Source organism: Bubalus bubalis, chromosome 10, assembly GCF_019923935.1.
Source record: "Bubalus bubalis isolate 160015118507 breed Murrah chromosome 10, NDDB_SH_1, whole genome shotgun sequence".
Lineage (NCBI taxonomy): Eukaryota > Metazoa > Chordata > Mammalia > Artiodactyla > Bovidae > Bubalus > Bubalus bubalis.
In genome coordinates, this window is record NC_059166.1 from 19,345,560 (window position 1) to 19,364,764 (window position 19,205).

The 19,205-nt window shown below is 52.7% G+C and overlaps 1 protein-coding gene across 4 annotated transcripts; it reads left to right on the forward strand.

The window, feature by feature from the left end:
* The first annotated feature begins 6,398 nt into the window (after positions 1–6,398).
* On the forward strand, positions 6,399–17,962 carry LOC112587382 (UL16-binding protein 3). 4 transcript variants are annotated; one of them, XM_044924125.2, is made up of 5 exons: positions 6,399–6,588; positions 14,812–15,075; positions 15,312–15,587; positions 16,191–16,326; positions 17,512–17,962. In XM_044924125.2, the coding sequence occupies exons 1-5, from the start codon at positions 6,516–6,518 to the stop codon at positions 17,573–17,575; spliced, it is 813 nt and encodes a 270-aa protein (XP_044780060.2). In that variant the 5' UTR covers positions 6,399–6,515; the 3' UTR covers positions 17,576–17,962. The 4 variants fall into 4 exon arrangements, with proteins under 4 accessions (XP_044780060.2, XP_044780061.1, XP_025150207.3 ...); XM_025294422.3 differs by having other exon boundaries at positions 6,400–6,588; positions 16,191–16,353; XM_045161916.1 differs by having other exon boundaries at positions 6,400–6,588; positions 16,191–16,348; positions 17,512–17,532.
* The last annotated feature ends 1,243 nt before the right edge of the window (positions 17,963–19,205 follow it).

Genomic DNA, 19,205 nt, shown 5'->3' on the forward strand with positions numbered 1-19,205 from the left:
GCTAAAGCTGAAACTCCAGTACTTTGGCAACCTGATGCGAAGAGTTGACTCATTGGAAAAGACTCTGATGCTGGGAGGGATTGGGGGCAGGAGGAGAAGGGGATGACAGAGGATGAGATGGCTGGATGGCATCACTAACTCGATGGACGCGAGTCTGAGTGAAGTCCGGGAGTTGGTGACAGACAGGGAGGCCTGGCGTGCTGCGATTCATGGGGTTGCAAAGAGTCGGACACGACTGAGCGACTGATCTGATCTGATCTTATTTTTTGATGCATTTCAAACTTGAAGACAACACAACATTTGCCTCAAACACTTCATCATGTAGTTCAGGAACTAATGGTCTATTCTGCCTTTGAATCTGTACTCTGTTTCCTCATGTTACCTTGAACTTCTAATTTAATGAATACTGCTGCATTTTCTTTAATGGACTGTATTAATTTTTTAGTTTTAATATTTAAAGTTTAAGGTTTAAAATTTAGTTTCCCAGGATAGAAATTAAGATGCATCATTTTTATTTTTTGGCTGTGCCATGAGGCATGTAGGATCTTGTTCCTTAATCAGGGATCAAACCCCTACCCCTAGCAGTCTAAGCATGGAGTCTTTACCACTGGACCACCAGGGAAGCCCCCCGATCCACCATTTTAATATATATATATATTTATATATAAATATGTATTTATAATATGGATATTATAAACATATTTTATATTTACCTTTTATCTCAGTAAGAGATAAATGATCACTAAAGGGAGCCTCCCCAACTGCATAAATAGTACAAATTGAAGAGCTCTGGTCCATGGATGGAAATGAAGAAAGAACATAAGATAAAAATAGACATCAGGAATCAAGACAGCCTTTCATTACTGTCCCTTTTGGTTGTTGTTAGTGTTAGTCCTGTTCAGAATGATCATCTCCAATACATTATTAGGGGATATATCAACCAGTTCAGTTCACTTCAGTTCAGTCGCTCAGTCGTGTCCGACTCTTTGCGACCCCATGAATCGCAGCACGCCAGGCCTCCCTGTCCATCACCAACTCCCGGACTTCACTCAGACTCACGTCCATCGAGTCAGTGATGCCATCCAGCCATCTCATCCTCTGTCGTCCCCTTCTCCTCCTGCCCCTAATCCCTCCCAGCATCAGAGTCTTTTCCAATGAGTCAACTCTTCGCATGAGGTGGCCAAAGTACTGGAGTTTCAGCTTTAGCATCATTCCTTCCAAAGAAATCCCAGGGCTGATCTCCTTCAGAATAGACTGGTTGGATCTCCTTGCAGTCCAAGAGACTCTCAAGAGTCTTCTCCAACACCACAGTTCAAAAGCATCAATTCTTCGGTGCTCAGCCTTCTTCACAGTCCAACTCTCACATCCATACATGACCACAGGAAAAACCATAGCCTTGACTAGACGGACCTTTGTTGGCAAAGTAATGTCTCTGCTTTTGAATATGATATCAACCAGGCTCCCCTCTAATTTTCAGAAAATGATAGGGACCTCAGCTCCAGAATTCTCTCTCCCAGGGGACTCATGAACGTGATGTTAGCAAGACCACAGTCATAGGAGAGAAAAACCTCTCCGTCCACCTGGCCTTGAACCTCACACCATGGCTGTCCAGGTCTGGGCTGAGGATTGATGGTGAAATTATAAGAAAGAGAGTGAGCATGTGTGAAGTCAAAACACAGTGATGGTGAGGTTGGGAGAAAAAGACCCATAGGCTCCTCCCCCAGTTATGTGAGAGCGGAGTAAGGCTGCAGGGCTGGGCTGACAGAGCAGGACGGCCCCGCCTGCCCCACCACCCCAAACACACCCCAGGTACTGGCTGAGGTAGAGGAGGAAGCCTTGATCAGGCAAAAAAACCACACGGCTCTGGATATGCTTATCTCCACTCTGTTCAAAAGCTCCACACCTAGCATGAACTGACACAATTTTTTCCAGAGGCGGGCCAGGCCAGCTCAGAAGGAGAGGCCTAAACACAGAGGGCTGTGAGAATGTCTCCGAGTGTCCTGAGGAGAGATGGGGAGCCTTTGGGGGCTGCTCCTGAGGAAGCAGGATCACAGTGGGGCAGGATGAGCACAGAACCCAAAGCTGGAGAAGGGAGAGCTCACAATTAGGGGTCACAGGACTTAGCAAGGCCAGGGAGATGGTGCTGATCTCCCACTAGGATGGGTCTTGGAAGCTTGGAGAAAGGCCTGGCCCACCTGGCATGAAAGAGAAAGTCCAGAACTTCCAAGGCAGGTGGAAGAGGAGGGGATCCAAGGCTCAGAGAAGTGAATCTGCCAGGGCAGACACGGTATGAAAGGGCAGGAAAGTGTGCAATCCACCAGCTCCATGGGAAAGCCTGATGGACTCCATGGAGCCTGAGAGGAAAGCGTGGATGAGAAACATGTCCAGCAGCGAAAGTGAGATCTGCCGGGACTTGAAACCTAGGATCTGTAGACCTTCGCTCTAGTGCTTGCACCTGGACAGTGATCTCCTCCAGCAACAAAATACAAAGAAATTATAAGGGACTGAAAATAACTGCATGCATGCCAAGTTGGGCTTAATTATGAATGAAAAGATAAAAAACCCAACTGGAAAAGCAGGGTGTGGGGTATGATCCCTGCACAGGGCACTGCCATGACGGTGGGCAGACCACCTAAGCCATCCCTCAGGTCCTAAGCCTTGACCTGCCCCTACCCTCACCCCATATAAGGGAGCAGCCTGCCTCCCCCCACCGCCCTCCCCCCAAGGGAATGAGCAAGGAAACCTGTTGCTTGTGCTGGTGCCCTCACACTGCAGCACGTGTCCCAGTGAAGCCTCGCCTAAATTTCTTATCTGGCCTCGTATCCACTTCTATCGATTAGGGTTCTGTTCGTGCCCTTCAAGAGTCTATTTCCCCAGTCCTGTGTACGTTCTGGCAGCTCTTTGGTGGGGTTAATGGCAACCTCCACCAAGAGGTCTTATGCAATACCCATGTCTGCAGCACCAAGCATACCCAAGTCTGCCGAACCCAGAGCCCCTGCCCCTGCGGCATCACTGACTCAATGGGCATGAGTTTGAGTAAACACTGGGAGTTGGTGATGGACAGGGAAGGCCTGGCGTGCTGCAGTCCATGGGGTCACAAAGAGTCAGACACGACTGAGCTACTGAATGAACTGAACTGAATGAACTGATTGATGAAGGAGGCCAAGAAGCCTGGTCGCTAACATACTCTGTGGCAACCATGAAGGGCTACTGTCCCTTTTCTGCCAGAGCATCTGGGCATCTCTGTGACCTCGGGGTGCAACTTCCATGTGGTGACAAGTGGCCGCCTGAACCTTGGCTCAGAGTCACCAGTTTGGTTGGTCTGTCTTCCTGGCCCCTGGGGGCCTCAGGGCCTTCATTCAGGCATCGCGCTCCCCCTCACACTTTGTGCCTTTCCCTCATCTATTATCTCTCCACTTCTCCTCTCTCTGTCCTCTTGTCTCTCTGTCTTATCCTTCTGAGAGAGTGGATCTTGGCAAGGACAGCCTCACTCCTCTCAACTTAGGAGACAAAGCTCCCTGTGGCTGTCAATGGCTCACTTTGATGGGTGACAAGGTGGTGGGAGAGATCCACCTCATACCCTACAGGTCTTGGTCCAGCAGGTTCTGCCTCATAGGAGATTTGTGAGAATGATAGAGGTTCAAACCTCTTATTAGGTAGTGGCTGGACGTCTGATCATACCAATATTCTCATTTCTATTTTCCTGCCACCAAGAGAAGTCCCATTGGGAACTCAGTGAGCTCGCAGATTTCTATATGCTGGTTTATGCGTGGGTGAGAATCCCACCTCTGGGCTGCAGGCCCACAGCTGATGTACAAGGGGCTGGTTTCTGGGCTTGATCACCCCAGTGGGCAGTGGACAGGGTGCTCCCTCCCTCACTGGCCCTTTCTGGAAGCCTGCAGGTTGGTGCCTGAATAAATAGACACCCGCAGGTGCAGGGGTTGAAAAGGCAATGGCTCCCTTTCCGTTTTTCAGTCTTTTCTGTCCCTCCCCCCTTTTGCTCTCCCTTGGTCCTCATACCTGCACTCCTGTCCTTTTACATCCGAGAGACTCCCTGTTGGGTCACCTTTTTCACCACCACTTGTTTGTTTTGTGTTCCCACTTCAGGCTTGAGGTTCCCACTGGCCCCCTTGAGAGAAGAGCTGGGCAGGGCTGGACAGAGTGCCCCAGAGGCCACGTCCCAGTAATACCCTCCCTTTGTTTCTTGTTAATTTTCTGTCATTGGTAGGTTCTCTCAGTCAGTGAATTTAAAAGCATCTTTATTTTATGTACTTTTCTCTGTCCAATTGCTCCTGCAAATCTCTGCTACAATTGTGGGCATGGGTTACTTGTTCAGTCACTCAGTCATGTCTGACTCTTTGCGACCCCATGGACTGCAAGAACCAGGCTTCCTTGTCCTTCACCATCTACTGGAGCTTGCTCACACTCATGTCAATTGAGTCAGTGATGCCATCCAACCATCTCATCCCCTGTCATCCCCTTCTCCTCCTGCCTTCAATCTTTCCCAGCATCTTTCCCAGGTCTTTTCCAGTGAGTCGGCTCTTCACATCAGGTGGCCAAAGTATTGGAGCTTCAACTTCAGCATCAGTCCTTCCAATGACTATTCAGGACTGATTTCCTTTAGGATTGACTGGTTTGATTTCCTTGCTGTCCAAGGGACTCTCAAGAGACTTCTCCAACACCACAGCTCAAAAGCATCAATTCTTCAGTGCTCAGCCTTCTTATGGTCCAACTCTCACGTCCATACATGACTACTGACAAAACCATAGTTTTGGCTATAGGGACCTTTGTTGGGAAAGTGATATCTCTGCTTTTTAATATGCTGTCTAGGCTTATCATTGGAGAAGGCAATGGCACCCCACTCCAGTACTCTTGCCTGGAAAATCCCATGGACGGAGGAGCCTGGTGGGCTGCAGTCCATGGGGTCGCTAAGAGTCGGACACGACTGAGCGACTTCACTTTCACTTTTCACTTTCATGCATTGGAGAAGGAAATGGCAACCCACTCCAGTGTTCTTGTCTGGAGACTCCCAGGGACGGTGGAGCCTGGTGGGCTGCCGTCTATGGGGTCGCACAGAGTCGGACACGATTGAAGCGACTTAGCAGCAGCAGCAGCAGTCTTATCATAGCTTTTCTTCCAAGGAGCAAGCATCTTTTAATTTCGTGGCTGCAGTCACTGTTCACAATCATTTTGGAAGACTTTAAAAACAAAACAAACAAAAAAGGGAGCTTCCATTTCTCCCTTCCACAATGTAAGTCTTTCGCCTGGGTTCTCAGGAACCATCTCATCCATCTGTGGTCCCCCAGAGTGAGGGGGAAAAAATAGCATTTTTAAAACCGAAGCAGTAAAACAAAGAGATCTCTGGTTCTGTCTTTACATGAAAATGAATTTGTAACTGAGCTGGATTTAATTGGGTTAAGGGAAAGTAAGTACTATATAAATAAACTCTCAGAAATATCAATAAAGCTCGCCAGAACACATTTCTGACACCAGGGACAACCCTGAGTCAGAATGATTGGGCAGAGATGACCCAGAAACTAACTCCATCACCAAAGAACCTGAGACTACAAGCCATGTGGCAAAGCAGTTCTCCTGGGTTCCCTTACCCTGCTGCTCTCCGCCCTGTAGCCCCTTCCCAAAAAAAGCCTCTTCCCTTGTCAGCATGTGTGTCTCCTGACACAATTCATTTCCCAATGTTAGACAAAAGCCCACTCTCAGACCCTGCAAGGAGTCCCCCTTTCTTTAACAGATGGTGACTTTGGTGGGATTTCCTCACTGCAATTGATGCCCTGACCATTCAGGTACTTAGGGACAAGCTTGTCCGCTGACTGATCCGACCCAGTGGCCGGAACAAGAATTTTCTTTTGTTCCTTGTCTCCTCCCAACTCAGATGACTGGCCTGAGTGCCCCCGATCTAATAAGGAACAAGAGGCTTAAGACTGATAAGGAACAAGGTGAGGAACAAGAGCCTTAAGTTCAGTGGCTCAGTCGTGTCCGACTCTTGCGACCCCATGGACTGCAAGCCCATCACCAACTCCCGGATTTTACTCAAACTCATGTCCATCGAGTCGGTGATGCCTTCCAACCATCTCATCCTCTGTCGTCCCCTTCTCCTACCGTCTTCAATTCTTCCCAGCATCAGGGTCTTTTCCAGTGAGTCAGTTCTTCGCATCAGGTAAAGTATTGGCATTTCAGCTTCAGCAACAAGATCTAGACGGTCTCCTATCACCATTGCAAGTTGGCGCACCGCGAAAGCAAGTGGGCACGCGAGTACACAGGGAGGCCGGCTAGTGAGGGAGTGAGCTGTTAAGAGAGCCCCGCCCAGCCCCCGGCGCGGGGCTTCCTAATGGTTACTGCTAGGAAACCTAGGGCGGGGCCTGTCGGCGGAGGGGCGGGCCAGGCAGTCCGCGCAGGAGCGGAGGCCAGACTGCAGCTGTGGGCTAGCGGGAAAAGATAGTTCTGGCTTGGCAGCCTCGCACTCCTGCAAAATTGGGATCCAGGTGGCAAAGGGAGAAATGGGTGGCTCCAAGACCAGTCTTGGTTTCCTCGTTTTGCTGCCGATTGTCTTGTTCAGCGGGACGTCCAGCGGTGAGTTCGGGGATAACCCTGCGCAGGCCGTGGTGATGGGCGGGGGTCGGGGGGTGGGACGCGAGATTGCATGGGCTATGACCCGGAAAGGGGATGGGGGTGGTGTCCGCGGGGTTTCGCGAAACTTTTTACAGGGTGGCGCAGCCGCCCCCACCTCTTTCCCTTCCCTGGCCCATTTGGTCCTCGGAGGCTCCTCCCGGCTTCTTGCCGGCTCTCCGGGCCACAACGGTTGACTTGGGTGGAGTAGTAATGCCGCAAATTTGGGAAGTGACGCTGGGGGACGAGGGGGTCGGGGCGCGGCAGGAAATAGGGTTGAAACCCCCCAAGGGTCCAGCCCGCCCCTGGGAAGTGGGAGCCCTGGAGCCCCACCAGTCGGGCATCCCGCGGAGAAGAGACCCAGACCGGCCCCGAAAAGCACACCCTCCCGCCCCGACCTGTGCAACAGAGACCCTTCTGGTCCCTATATCTCCCGGCCCTTGAAGGACCAGCGCTCTTTCCCGGCCGTAAGTTATAAACGCAGAGCGGACCCTGGTGCCCAGGAGGCGGCGGCGGCGCACTCTCGGCTGAAACGTGCTTGAGTGCACTTGTCCGAGACGTCGCTGCTGGCTCCAGCCCCGGCCCCAGGGATCCACACCCGGCTCCCGGGCTCCTTGGCACGGCTCCACCCCCGGCCCCCGGGCTCCACCCTCGGACACCGGGCAACTTGGCCCGGCTCCATCCCCGGCCCCCGGGCTCCACCCCCGGCCCCCGGGCTACACCCTCGCCCACCTGGCTCCGCGGCACGGCTCCACCCCCGGTCCCGGGCTCCACCCCCGGCCCCCGGGCTCCACCTCCGGCCCCCGGGCTCAGCCCTCGGCTCCCGGGCTCCGCGTCACGGCTCCACCCCCGGCCCCCGGGCTCCACCCCCGGCTCCCGGGCCCCTTGGCACGGCTCCACCCCCGGCCCCCGGGCTCCACCCCCGGCCCCCGGGCTCCACCCTTGGCCACCGGGCTTCGCGGAACGGCTCCACCCCCGGCCCCAGGGCTCCACCCCCGGCCCCCGGGCTCCACCCTCGGCCACCGGGCTCCGCGGCACGGCTCCACCCCCGGTCCCGGGCTCCACCCCCGCCCCTCCGGGCTCCACCTCCGGCCCCCGGGCTCCGCCCTCGGCGCCCGGGCTCCGCGTCACGGCTCCACCCCTGGCCCCAGGGCTTCGCGTCACAGCTCCACCCCCGGCCCCAGGGCTCCACCCCCAGACTTGGGCTCCACCCCCGGCCCCCGGGCTCCACCCTCGGCCACCGGGCTCCGTGGCACGGCTCCACCCCCGGCCCCCGGGCTCCACCCTCGGCCACCGGGCTCCGCGGCACGGCTCCACCCCCGGTCCCAGGCTCCACCCCCGCCCCTCCGGGCTCCACCTCCGGCCCCCGGGCTCCGCCCTCGGCGCCCGGGCTCCGCGTCACGGCTCCACCCCTGGCCCCAGGGCTTCGCGTCACAGCTCCACCCCCGGCCCCAGGGCTCCACCCCCGGTCCCCGGGCTCCACCCCCGGCTCCCGGGCTCCGCGTCACGGCTCCACCCCCGGCCCCCGGGCTCCACCCCCAGACTTGGGCTCCACCCCCGGCCCCCGGGCTCCACCCTCGGCCACCGGGCTCCGCGGCACGGCTCCACCCCTGGCCCCAGGGCTTCGCGTCACAGCTCCACCCCTGGCCCCAGGGCTCCACCCCCGGTCCCCGGGCTCCACCCCCGGCTCCCGGGCTCCGCGTCACGGCTCCACCCCCGGCCCCCGGGCTCCACCCCCAGACTTGGGCTCCACCCCCGGCCCCCGGGCTCCACCCTCGGCCACCGGGCTCCGCGTCACGGCTCCACCCCCCGGCTCCCGGGCTCCACCCCCAGACTTGGGCTCCACTCCCGGCCCCCGGGCTCCACCCTCGGCCACCGGGCTCCGTGGCACGGCTCCACCTCCGCCCCCCCGGGCTCCACCCTCGGCCCCCGGGCTCCACCCCCGGTCCCCGGCTCCACTCCCGGCCCCAGGGCTCCACCCCCGGTCCCCGGGCTCCACCCCCGGTCCCCGGGCTCCACCCCCGGCCCCAGGGCTCCACCCCCGGTCCCCGGGCTCCACCCCCGGTCCCAGGGCTCCACCCCCGGTCCCCGGGCTCCACCCCCGGCCCCAGGGCTCCACCCCCGGTCCCCGGGCTCCACCCCCGGTCCCAGGGCTCCACCCCCGGTCCCCGGGCTCCACCCCCGGCCCCGGGCTCCACCCCCAGCCCCCGGGCCTCACCCGCGACCCCGGGGGCCTGTGCGAGCCTCTTCCCGGTGCGAGCAGGGACCAGGTGCCTGGGCTCATTGGTCTAGATGCAGAACTTTTTTTATTAGAGAAGTGGCCTTGTTGGGCACTACGTCTATTCTTTAACCCAGCGAAACAGATGTCCTGCCTTTCACTTGGCCTGCAGAGTCCAAGTTGAATATAAGCAGGTTTCCAAGTAGACAATTTCGTGGACCTGCCCCAGGTCAGCATTTCTGCTTGATGGGGGGGTGGGGCGTGCGAGGGGCACAGGGTGCGGGGATTTCCACGCACTATATCGGTTCTAGCTTTCCTTTTCTGCAAAGTAGATGATGAGGTTATGAGACTAAATGCAGCTCAACTTGACAGTAAATTCTTCAAAAACTTCCCTTCTTCAAAAATTTGAAAGGAAGGAAAATGTGCTACAAAAAAGCAGAACTATTTATGATCCTGTTCATGCAGCTCCAGCTTCTTCTACCCGTGGGTTTTATATCAGTGCAGGGGTTTGCTGTGCAGTTATATTTCTTGTAGTAATAATATTAGCTGTTTTGCACCTTCATAGTATGACAAGAATTGAACTGGAAGACAGCATCAGTGTCCAGTAGTTCCCAAGGGTTGTCTCAGCCATGTCCCAGATGACTCAGTATCTGAGAGGAGACACACCCAACAATGGTACTTGCATCCCGTTATCCTACCTTGTGGGTGGGTAGAGGAGTGTTTTGAGAAGTGCCACTCTTTTGGAGGCCAGAGCTAAGGTGAAGGATATCGAAATATCCAAGGAGAGGATAACTCTGTCCACGGAGAGGATGTACTCCAAGAAGGTAGTTTAGGGCGTATTTTCCATGGGATTTATGTAGATGAAAAAGATCCAAATAAAGAACAGCAATCATCTGTAAAAACACAGATTAAGCTTCTGAAATTCAGGTGACAGTGATACTCACTGAACGTTGCAAGCTATGAGATCTTCATCACAGAAATCTTCCTCCTATTTCCCTTGTGTGTATAGAAGAAAGAGAAAACCCCTCGTGATATTGCCTTACATGAATTGGGAGAATCGTAAATAGTTTTCACAGCATTGCAAATTGTGTGTCTGTGTGTGTATTAGTCAGTCAGTCCTGTCCGGCTCTTGCCACCCCATCAACTATAGCCAGCCAAGCTCTTCTGTCTGAGGAATTCTTCAGGCAAGAATAATGGAGTGGGTGGCCATTCCCTTCTCCAGGTGATCTTTCCAGCCCAGGGATCAAACTCGGGTCTTCTGAATTGCAGGCAGATTCTTTACTGTCTGAGCCACCAGGGAAGCCTGCAGCACAAATTAGTAGAGGCCAATAATCCGCAGGCAATTTCTCAACAGGACCTGGTCCACAAGGTCAGATTGCCTGTGGAATGGATTACCTGGTCAGAAGAGAAGTCCTCCACAAAGACCTGGCTGCTAGGAGCTCTGCCATTGATGACAACCTCAAGTTAAGAGTACAGATAGCCCCTCTCCAGAGTCTTGTTCCCCATGGACTCTCACTGTGTGGGGGACAATGAAAACGTGGGATCGATGGATGGCTCATGAACGTCTGGTTAAGAATGAGGTCTCCAGACTTCCCTGGTGATCCAGTCGCTAAGACTCCACACTCCCAATGAAGGGGCCTGGTTCGATCCTTGGTCGGGGAACTGGATCCCGCATGCTACAACTAAGAAGTCAGCATGTTGCAACTAAGAGTCTTCATGCTGCAAAAAGATCCCAAGTGCCACAACTAAGACCCAATACAGCCCCCCAAAAAGATAGATATGAAAAAAATAATTTATTTTAGTTCTCCAGTGCTAGTGATGTGTGGGCCTTCAGAGTGATAGTGTAGGAGCTCGTGGCTCTGGATCAAATACCCTACACGGATGTCGACTCTTTAGAGATATGAAAGAAGGTCATCAAATAGCCCAGCCTATCAACTGTCCTGATGAACCATTTGCTGTGATGGCTTGTGCTGGGCCTTAGATTCGGAGGAGAAGCCCAGTTCCAGCAGCTGGCCCAGTGTCTCACAGGGTTCCATGCAGCCCTGGAGGCCTGTGTCTGACTGTCCTCTCACAGTCCCCCAGCGTCAGGGGGACGGTGCCTGCTGAGGCCCACGTGGAGCCGGCCAGTCACATACATCACCCAGCACCGCAGAAGCACATTGTCTTCCAGAACACTGTGCCTTAGGAATGCCATAGCATCTGAACTTTCTAAGACAGACTTAATGATGTGGAATATTTTCTAGATATCACTTTCATTAGGTTGAACTGAAAATGTTTGTATAAATTTTTTGACCAAGAAATTTTTAAACAGTGTTATAAAATAAATAGTTTTTAAAATTGTTTCAACACAAATACTTGGACTAGCTTAGTGCCAAGTGCTTTTTAGTTTTTACTTCATCAAAGTAATGTAGTTGATTCACCCTTGAATGTGCTGGGCTTAGTTGCTCAGTCGTGTCTGACTCTTTGCGACTCCATGGACTATACAGTCTGTGGAATTCTCCAGGGTTGAATACTGGAATGGGAAGCCTTTCCCTTCTCTAGGGGATCTTTCCAACCCAGGGATCGAACCCAGGTCTTCCACATTGCAGGTGGATTCTTTACCATCTAAGGCACCAGGGAAGCTCAAGAATACTGGAGTGGGTAGCCTCTCCCTTTTCCAGGGGATCTTTCTGACCCAGGAATTGAACTGGGGTCTCCTGCATTGCAGGTGGATTCATTACCTGCTGAGCATTCAGGGAAACCCTTAAGTTTCTTTTTTCTTCTTCTTTTTTTTAAATATTTGTCATTAGTCTTGGGAATTATTTGTCTATAAGATAAAATACTTTGTCTTAGGAAAAGAAAAATGAAAAAATGCTGTTGCCTTGTACAGGAAAAGGCAGTGTTGGAGGAAGAAAACTTAAAAGCTAGAAGGAAAAAAAAAAGAAAAATACAATAGAAAGAGAAGCTACTCTTTCATGAAAAATTGCCTTTTTAATTTTTTTTTTTTAATAAAGAGGAGTTCTGCCTTCTTACTTTGGGAAAAGTAGGAGCGGAATCCACTGAAACATCTTAAATTTGGCAGATCCTAGCATATGGCACCCCACTCCAGTACTCTTGCCTGGAAAATCCCATGGATGGAGGAGCCTGGTAGGCTGCAGTCCATGGGGTCGCTAAGAGTCGGACACGACTGGGAGACTTCACTTTCACTTTTCACTTTCATGCATTGGAGAAGGACATGGCAACCCACTCCAGTATTCTTGCCTGGAGAATCCCAGGGACAGGGGAGCCTGATGGGCTGCCGTCTATGGGGTCACACAGAGTCGGACACGATTGAAGCGACTTAGCAGCAGCAGCAGCAGTACTCAGGGCCAGAAGTGGATTCGGGGCAGGTCAATAGTAAACAATGGTGATTTTATTTATTTTTACTTTCTGGAAAAGGAGGATAACACAATTCCAAAAGGTGCACTCATGGTTTAAGGTTAAGAATCCCTTTTACTGCACCTAGAACAGTGCTATGCACAGAATGGGTGCCTGAGTTGTGTTGCATTAAAAAAAAAAAAAAAAGTAAACAGATTTTGTGCTTATCTTCAAGGCTGGCTTAAGTATAAAACGGATTTTTAAAAACACTTGAAAAAATTAAAGAATTTAATTTATTAAAAAAAATTACATACGCATTGCGAGGAAGGGGCTCAATGCCTTGCCACTAATCAGCGCCTCCCTGGAGTCAAAGCTCCACCCAGACAGCTCAGGCTGTTACTAATTGAAGCTGGTTATGACCCAGATCCTACCACCGGTGAAGTTAACAAGTGGTGGAAAAGGACAAGTTGAGCACCACCAAGCTTATGGTTTCAACCAGTCTGGGGGTCTGCGTGCTTGCAGCCAGCAGTTTTTATGTGCTGGGGGTCTGCTTCCTGTAGAAACAACTTGAGGCTTGTGCCCTCACCCATGGCAGTTTACTAACAACACAGACTGTCCATTCATGTCAGAAGTCCAGGACATGTGTAATGGACACTGAGTGGATCTGTGGACCCAGAGATAACCGCTGTCAGCAGGACCTGGGACAGGTGTCTATTAATTGTCTGGTCCTTGGAGCATCACTTTCACAGCACGGGGGCCATGACCATGCTACCGTTCCTGTGCATGGTGTTAGTAACACACTGTGTCCAATATGAATGTGGGAGTAGTTTCTCCTTCTGCAGTTCCAGTTCAGTTCAGTCACTCAGTCATGTCTGACTCTTTGCCACCCCATGGACTGCAGCACGCCAGGCTTCCCTGTCCATCACCAACTCCCAGAGCTTACTCTAACTCATGTATATCGCATTAGTGAAGGCATCCAACTGTCCCATCCTCTGTCGTCCCCTCTCCTCTGGCCTTCAATCTTTCCCAGCATCAGGGTCTTTTCCAATGACTCAGTTCTTTGCATCAGGTGGCCAAAGTATTGGAGTCAATTGCCCCAGTAAATAACCGTGTGGCTCATCGGGAGAGAATGGAAGGACTTCTGCACTTGCTGTGGTGATGAAAGGGCCCTCCTCACTGGGACGTGGCTTCTTTCTCTGGTGATGCCTTCTGAGAAGTAGCTCAGTTCTGGAGATTTTGGTAGGGATGTTTGGTAGGGATGGCTGCTTTCAGCCTACTGATCATCCAGTCTTGTGTTTGTCTCTCCTTGTTTTCTGTCTCTCAATCAAGCAGTTTGCATCCAGGTTCACTGACCGTCGCTCTGCCTCTAGGATCACCCTGTGCTAGGAGCCAGCATTGTACTCCCTGCAGTCAGGCCCTGGCTGGCACTGGGACTCTCTAATCACTTTCAGCTTCCCTGATAGCTCAGCTGGTAACGAATCCACCTGCAACACAGGAGACCCCAGTTCGATTCCTGGGTCAGGAAGATCTGCTGGAGAAGGGATAGGCTAGCCACGCCAGTATTCTTGGGCTTCCCTTGTGGCTCAGCTGGTAACGAATCCGCCTGCAATGCGGGAGACCTGGGTTCGATTCCTGAGTCGGGAAGATCCTCTGGCGAAGGGAAAGGCTACCCACAGCAGTATTCTGGCCTGGAGAATTCCATGGACTGTATAGTCCATGGGGGTCACAAAAGTCAGACATGACTGACTTTCACTAATCATTTTGACCGTTGTACCAACTTTGCTCCTGACATACAACACTCCACCTGGAATCTGATCTTTCCCCATTTTCCATCCCTGTTCCTGCCGGAAGCCCACAGGAACACGGTCTCCTACCACTATCCCTGATTTCCACAAAAGTCATCCTTGAACTATTGGAGATGCTTCTCATCCACACTTTCCTCTCAGGCTCCATAGAGCCCATCAGGCTTTCCCATGGTGCCTGGTGGACTGGACACTTTCCTGCCCTTTCATACCGTGTCTGCCCTGGCAGATTCACTTCCCTGAGCCTTTGATCCCCTCCTCTACCACCTGCCTCGGAAGTTCTGGATTTTCTCTTTCATGCCATGTGGGCCAGGCCTTTCTCCAGGCTTCCAGGACCCATCCTAATGGGAGATCAGCAGTGTCTCCCCGGCCTTGCTAAGTCCTGTGACCCCTAATTGTGAACTCTCCCTTCTCCAACTTGGGGTTCTGTGCTCACCTGTCACCTCTTTGCCCCTCTCCCTGTGATCCTGCTTCCGCAGGAGCATCCCCACAGGCTCCTCATCTCTCACAGGACACAGGGTTAGATTCTGACAGTCCTCTGTCATCTAGACTTTTCCTGCAGAGCAGCCTGGTACGTCTCTGCAATGGTTATTATGCTGAGAACTGACCTGGTGGACAAGGGGACACACCCAGGATGTGTGAAATTTGCCAGGCAGGGGACTCCTCCTTCTCCACAAGGAGAGGAGGGGCACTGGCTGTATGGTGTGTGTTGTGGGGTGTCATTGCTCTATCAGCCCAGTCCTGCACTGTACTCTGCTCTCACATAACTGGGGGAAGGGGCCTCAGGGTCTTTTTCCCCAACCTCACCCTCACTGTGTTTTGCCTTCACAGACGCTCATTCTCTTTCCTATAATGTCACCATCGATCCTCGGCCTAGAGATGGTCAGCCATGGTGTGAGGTTCAAGGAGAAGTTGATCAAAAGGTCTTTCTCTCCTATGACTGTGGTAGAGCTAAGATCAAATACATGAGTCCATTGGGAGAGGAAGTGAAAAGTATGAACGCGTGGGAAACACAGACTGATACACTCAGAGACACTGGAGACTTGCTCAAGGAGCAGATGCCTGACGTCACACCGGAGAAACACATAGACAAGGGTGAGTTAGAAAGTCCAAATGCAGGAGGAGTAGACTGGGGGCTTAGCTGCATCCACTGTTTTCGGGAGGAAAAAAAATAAAGGATATTGTCCTTCCCTAGTAGTCCAGTGGAAAGAACAGCTGTTGCAGGAGAGACCAGGGCCAGATTAGCTGGGCCCAGGGAATGTGGACCCAGGTGGGGCAAAGAATCTGTCAAGCTCAGAGGCTGAGCTCTTTCTTTTCCTCGGTGGGGTCAGGCCTTCTGACCCTGCAGGCCAGGATGTCATGCTGGCGTGAAGACAATGGACACACCAGTGCATCCTGGCAGTTTGGCTTCAATGGACAACTGTGCCTCCTCTTTGATTCGGGGAATGGATACTGGACAGTGGTGCATCCTAAAGGGAGGCGGATGAAAGAGAAGTGGGAGAATGACAGAGCTGTGACGGACTTCTTCAAGAAGGTCTCCATGGGAGACTGTCAGCGCTGGTATCGGGATTTCTTGCTGCGCTGGGAGAAAATATTGAAGACCACGGGTAAGTGAGAAGAGTAGGAGAAAGTGGTAGTTCTCTCATGGTGACATGGACCCACCCCTCTGTGTGTGTGAAAATGATCAGTCAGAGGTGAGCTGTCCTGGGAGAACAATGGCCCGGGGATGCTCTGTCATCCTCCTTCCTCTTCCACCTCCTGACTTCTCTCCTCACAGCCCAGGCCTTTGGACGAGTGAACATGGATTCCCACGGATCCTAAACATGAGAGCATCTCTGTGATCCCAATCTCCTTCTTACTATTCCCTCTTTCCAGAATCTTCTTTTAGATGTCACCAATCCTACTTCTGGAAAACTGTCAATACCACCTCTGCTGTCAGCTCCTGAGGACTCCATCCTCAGGTCACCGTCTCTGATGTCACAGCAGGACTGAGTGGCTGTGTTGGAAACCTTGCTCCCCCATTAGCTGTCAGATCCCCGTGAGGACTGGGCTCCTCCCTTCCCCCCATCTCACCTGAGGATCTATCTCAGGGGCCTCCATGTGATGTGTGTAAACTGTCTGCACAGTAGGGGTACCTGGGTCAGGGGGGCGAGCAGGCATCTGCCGAGCTTGGGGTCTGGACAAGGGCTTCACTCTTACTCTCCTTGCAGCATCACCAACCACGGGACCCTCTACAATGCAGCCCATGGCCCCAGACAGCAGTTACATCGCCTGGATCGCCACCGGGGTTCTCGCCGGTTTGGTCATAACGATCATCATAATAGCCTGTATCTGTTGCAAGAAGAGGTACTGAGGGCAGAATTCAGAGGGAAGGCAGGGGCACAGGGCCTGGTGTGAGGCCAGGGAAGGTGAACCCCAGCCAACCCCGGCCCCTCACTGAACCTCCTCATCCTGGAAATGAGCCGGTGAATAAGACCCCATATCACCTGAGAGCAGAATTCGGACAAGATCAGGCCTCAGTTCTGAGAGGTCCTCACTGTCAGATGACAGTGGGAAGTGAGGGGTGGCTGGGGCACGGGAAGGCTGAGGGCCTATTGATGCTTAAAGGGTTCAGCCGAGTCCCCTGACTGAACACAGACTGCTGGCTGGCAGGGCCCCGGTAGGTGGTGTGAGAACAGCAGGCACTCAGGGCGAGGGCAGGACTCACGGGGGCTGAGAGCAGCATGGGGGCTCCACATAATGTGTCAGCGGGGAGGGGACCCACCCAGGGGCCAAGATGAGAGGGGCCGGGCTCTCATCCCAGGAGGAAGGGGTGGGAAGGCCTTTGCAGACCCAACTCCAAAGGCCTGTTCTCACAGGAAGTGGCTTGGGTCAAGCAGGCAAGGCAGGAGCCCCACAGCAGAGACTGTGGGAAGGGCTGAGGCCAGGCCTGTGCTCCTGGAGCAGCAGCAGTTCTGACTCAGCCTGTGGCCTGCAGGTCATCAGCCTCCTGGGGACCCAGAGCCTCCATCACTGAGCGGCCCTGCCTTGAGCAGAGGTGCCTAGGGATGGGGGCCCTGAGCTGGGGTGGAGGCGCCCAGCTGGGGGGACCAGGAAGAGATGGGGGCCAGGGACCCTGGTCCTGAGAGCTGTGTGTGCTCCAGCTCAGAGGCTGGAGGGGAGTGAAGGAAGGAGGTTTGCCTGCAGCCCCCCAAGGCTGTCAGGAAGCAAAGCCCCTCCTCCGGGGACCTGCTCCCTGGTCCTTTAGGTCCCCCTCGGGGAGGATCCGGACCTGAGTAAAGGGAGCAGATTGATTCCTCACTGGCTCCAGTCCTGAGCCTAAGCAGGGGGTGTCAGGGCCTGGGGTGACTCTATGATGCAGGAAGGAAGGAGGAGGTGACAAGAAGCTGCTGGGCCTGTGGTGGCGGTGGGGGTGGAGGACATAGGATTCCCTCAGTGAGGGCGGGGCTGGAGGGGTTGGGGAGGGGCAGCCTCAGGAAAGTGACAGGAGTTCCTCAGCCTCCTGGAACAAGGCCTCTTTCTTTTCTGCAGGAGACGGTGCTCCCAGGAAGTGCAACAGGTGCTCTGTCTGCCTCTCTCCTGCTCTTCACTTTAGAGCCAGGAGATCAGACCCTATGAATCTTGAGTCTGTTTTCCAGTTACAGTGACACAGTAGATGCATCATCTCATGGGCTTTAATCACATTTGGGGAAATCCTACTCAATGTCTAAAAAAAACCAGAAGCAATTTATTTCACCACTTCCTCCTGGTGCTAACTGATGGAATTTCTACACTGAAATGTTCAAGTCCTTGAAGAAATCTCCACAAACAGGACATTTTTCATCGTACTCTAGTTTGTGGATAATTAGACTCTGCCTCGTGACCTCTTTCTTGCAAATGATATTGCAAAAAAAATACCATCTGCTATTACAGGACTCAGGGATTCTTTCTGTGTCTGGAGAAATCATCTCAGCCTATTTTCAATAGAACAAAGTTTTATTTATGACTGTTTCCCTTAATAATTTATCATACTTAGTCGCTGTGTGAGTCGCTCAGTCGACCAACTCTTTGTGACCCCATGATCTGTAGCCCGGCAGGCTCCTCTGTCCGTGGGATTCTCCAGGCAAGAAAACTGAGGAGGGTTACTGTGTACTTCTCAGGAGACCTCTCCAACTCAGGGATTGAACCTGCGTCTCCTGTGTCTCCTGCATTGACAAGCGGATTCTTTACCATCTGAGCCACTGGGGAAGCCTATTTATTATGCTCAGATCAGATCAGTCGCTCAGTCGTGTCCGTCTCTGCGACCCCATGAATCGCAGCACGCCAGACCTCCTTGCCCGGAGTTCACTGAGACTCACGTCCATCGAGTCAGTGATGCCATCCAGCCATCTCATCCTCTGGCGTCCCCTTCTCCTCTTGCCCTCAATCCCTCCCAGCATCAGAGTCTTTTCCAATGAGTCAACTCTTCGCATGAGGTGGCCAAAGTACTGCAGTTTCAGCTTTAGCATCATTCCTTCCAAAGAAATCCCAGGGCTGATCTCCTTCAGAATGGACTGGTTGGATCTCCTTGCAGTCCAAGGGATTCTCAAGAGTCTTCTCCAACACCACAGTTCAAAAGCATCAATTCTTCAGCACTCAGCCTTCTTCACAGTCCAACTCTCACATCCATACATGACCACAGGAAAAACCATAGCCTTGACTAGACGAACCTTTGTTGGCAAAGTAATGTCTCTGCTTTTGAATATGCTATCTAGGTTGGTCATAACTTTCCTTCCAAGGAGTAAGCATCTTTTAATTTCATGGCTGCAGTCACCATCTGCAGTGATTTTGGAGCCCAGAAAAATAAAGTCTGACACTGTTTCCACTGTTTCCCCATCTATTTCCCATGAAGTGATGGGACCGGATGCCATGATCTTTGTTTTCTGAGTGTTGAGCTTTAAGCCCACTTTTTCACTCTCCTCTTTCACTTTCCTCAAGGGGCTCTTTAGTTCCTTTTCACTTTCTGGCATAAGGGTGGTGTCATCTGCATATCTGAGGCTATTGATATTTCTCCTGGCAATCTTGAATCCAGCTTGTGCTTCTTCCAGTCCAGTGTTTCTCATGATGTACTCTGCATAGAAGTTAAATAAGCAGGGTGACAATATACAGCCTGGATGTACTCCTTTTCCTATTTGGAACCAGTCTGTTGTTCCATGTCCAGTTCTAACTGTTGCTTCCTGACCTGCATACAAATTTGTCAAGAGGCA

Excerpts from the sequence above, each read along its gene's own strand:
- LOC112587382 (XM_044924125.2), top strand. The coding sequence starts at position 6,516 with ATGGGTGGCTCCAAGACCAGTCTTGGTTTCCTCGTTTTGCTGCCGATT. Across the intron at positions 6,589-14,811 it reads GTTCAGCGGGACGTCCAGCG|ACGCTCATTCTCTTTCCTAT; the intron begins GTGAGTTCGGGG and ends TTGCCTTCACAG. Across the intron at positions 15,588-16,190 it reads GAAAATATTGAAGACCACGG|CATCACCAACCACGGGACCC; the intron begins GTAAGTGAGAAG and ends CTCTCCTTGCAG.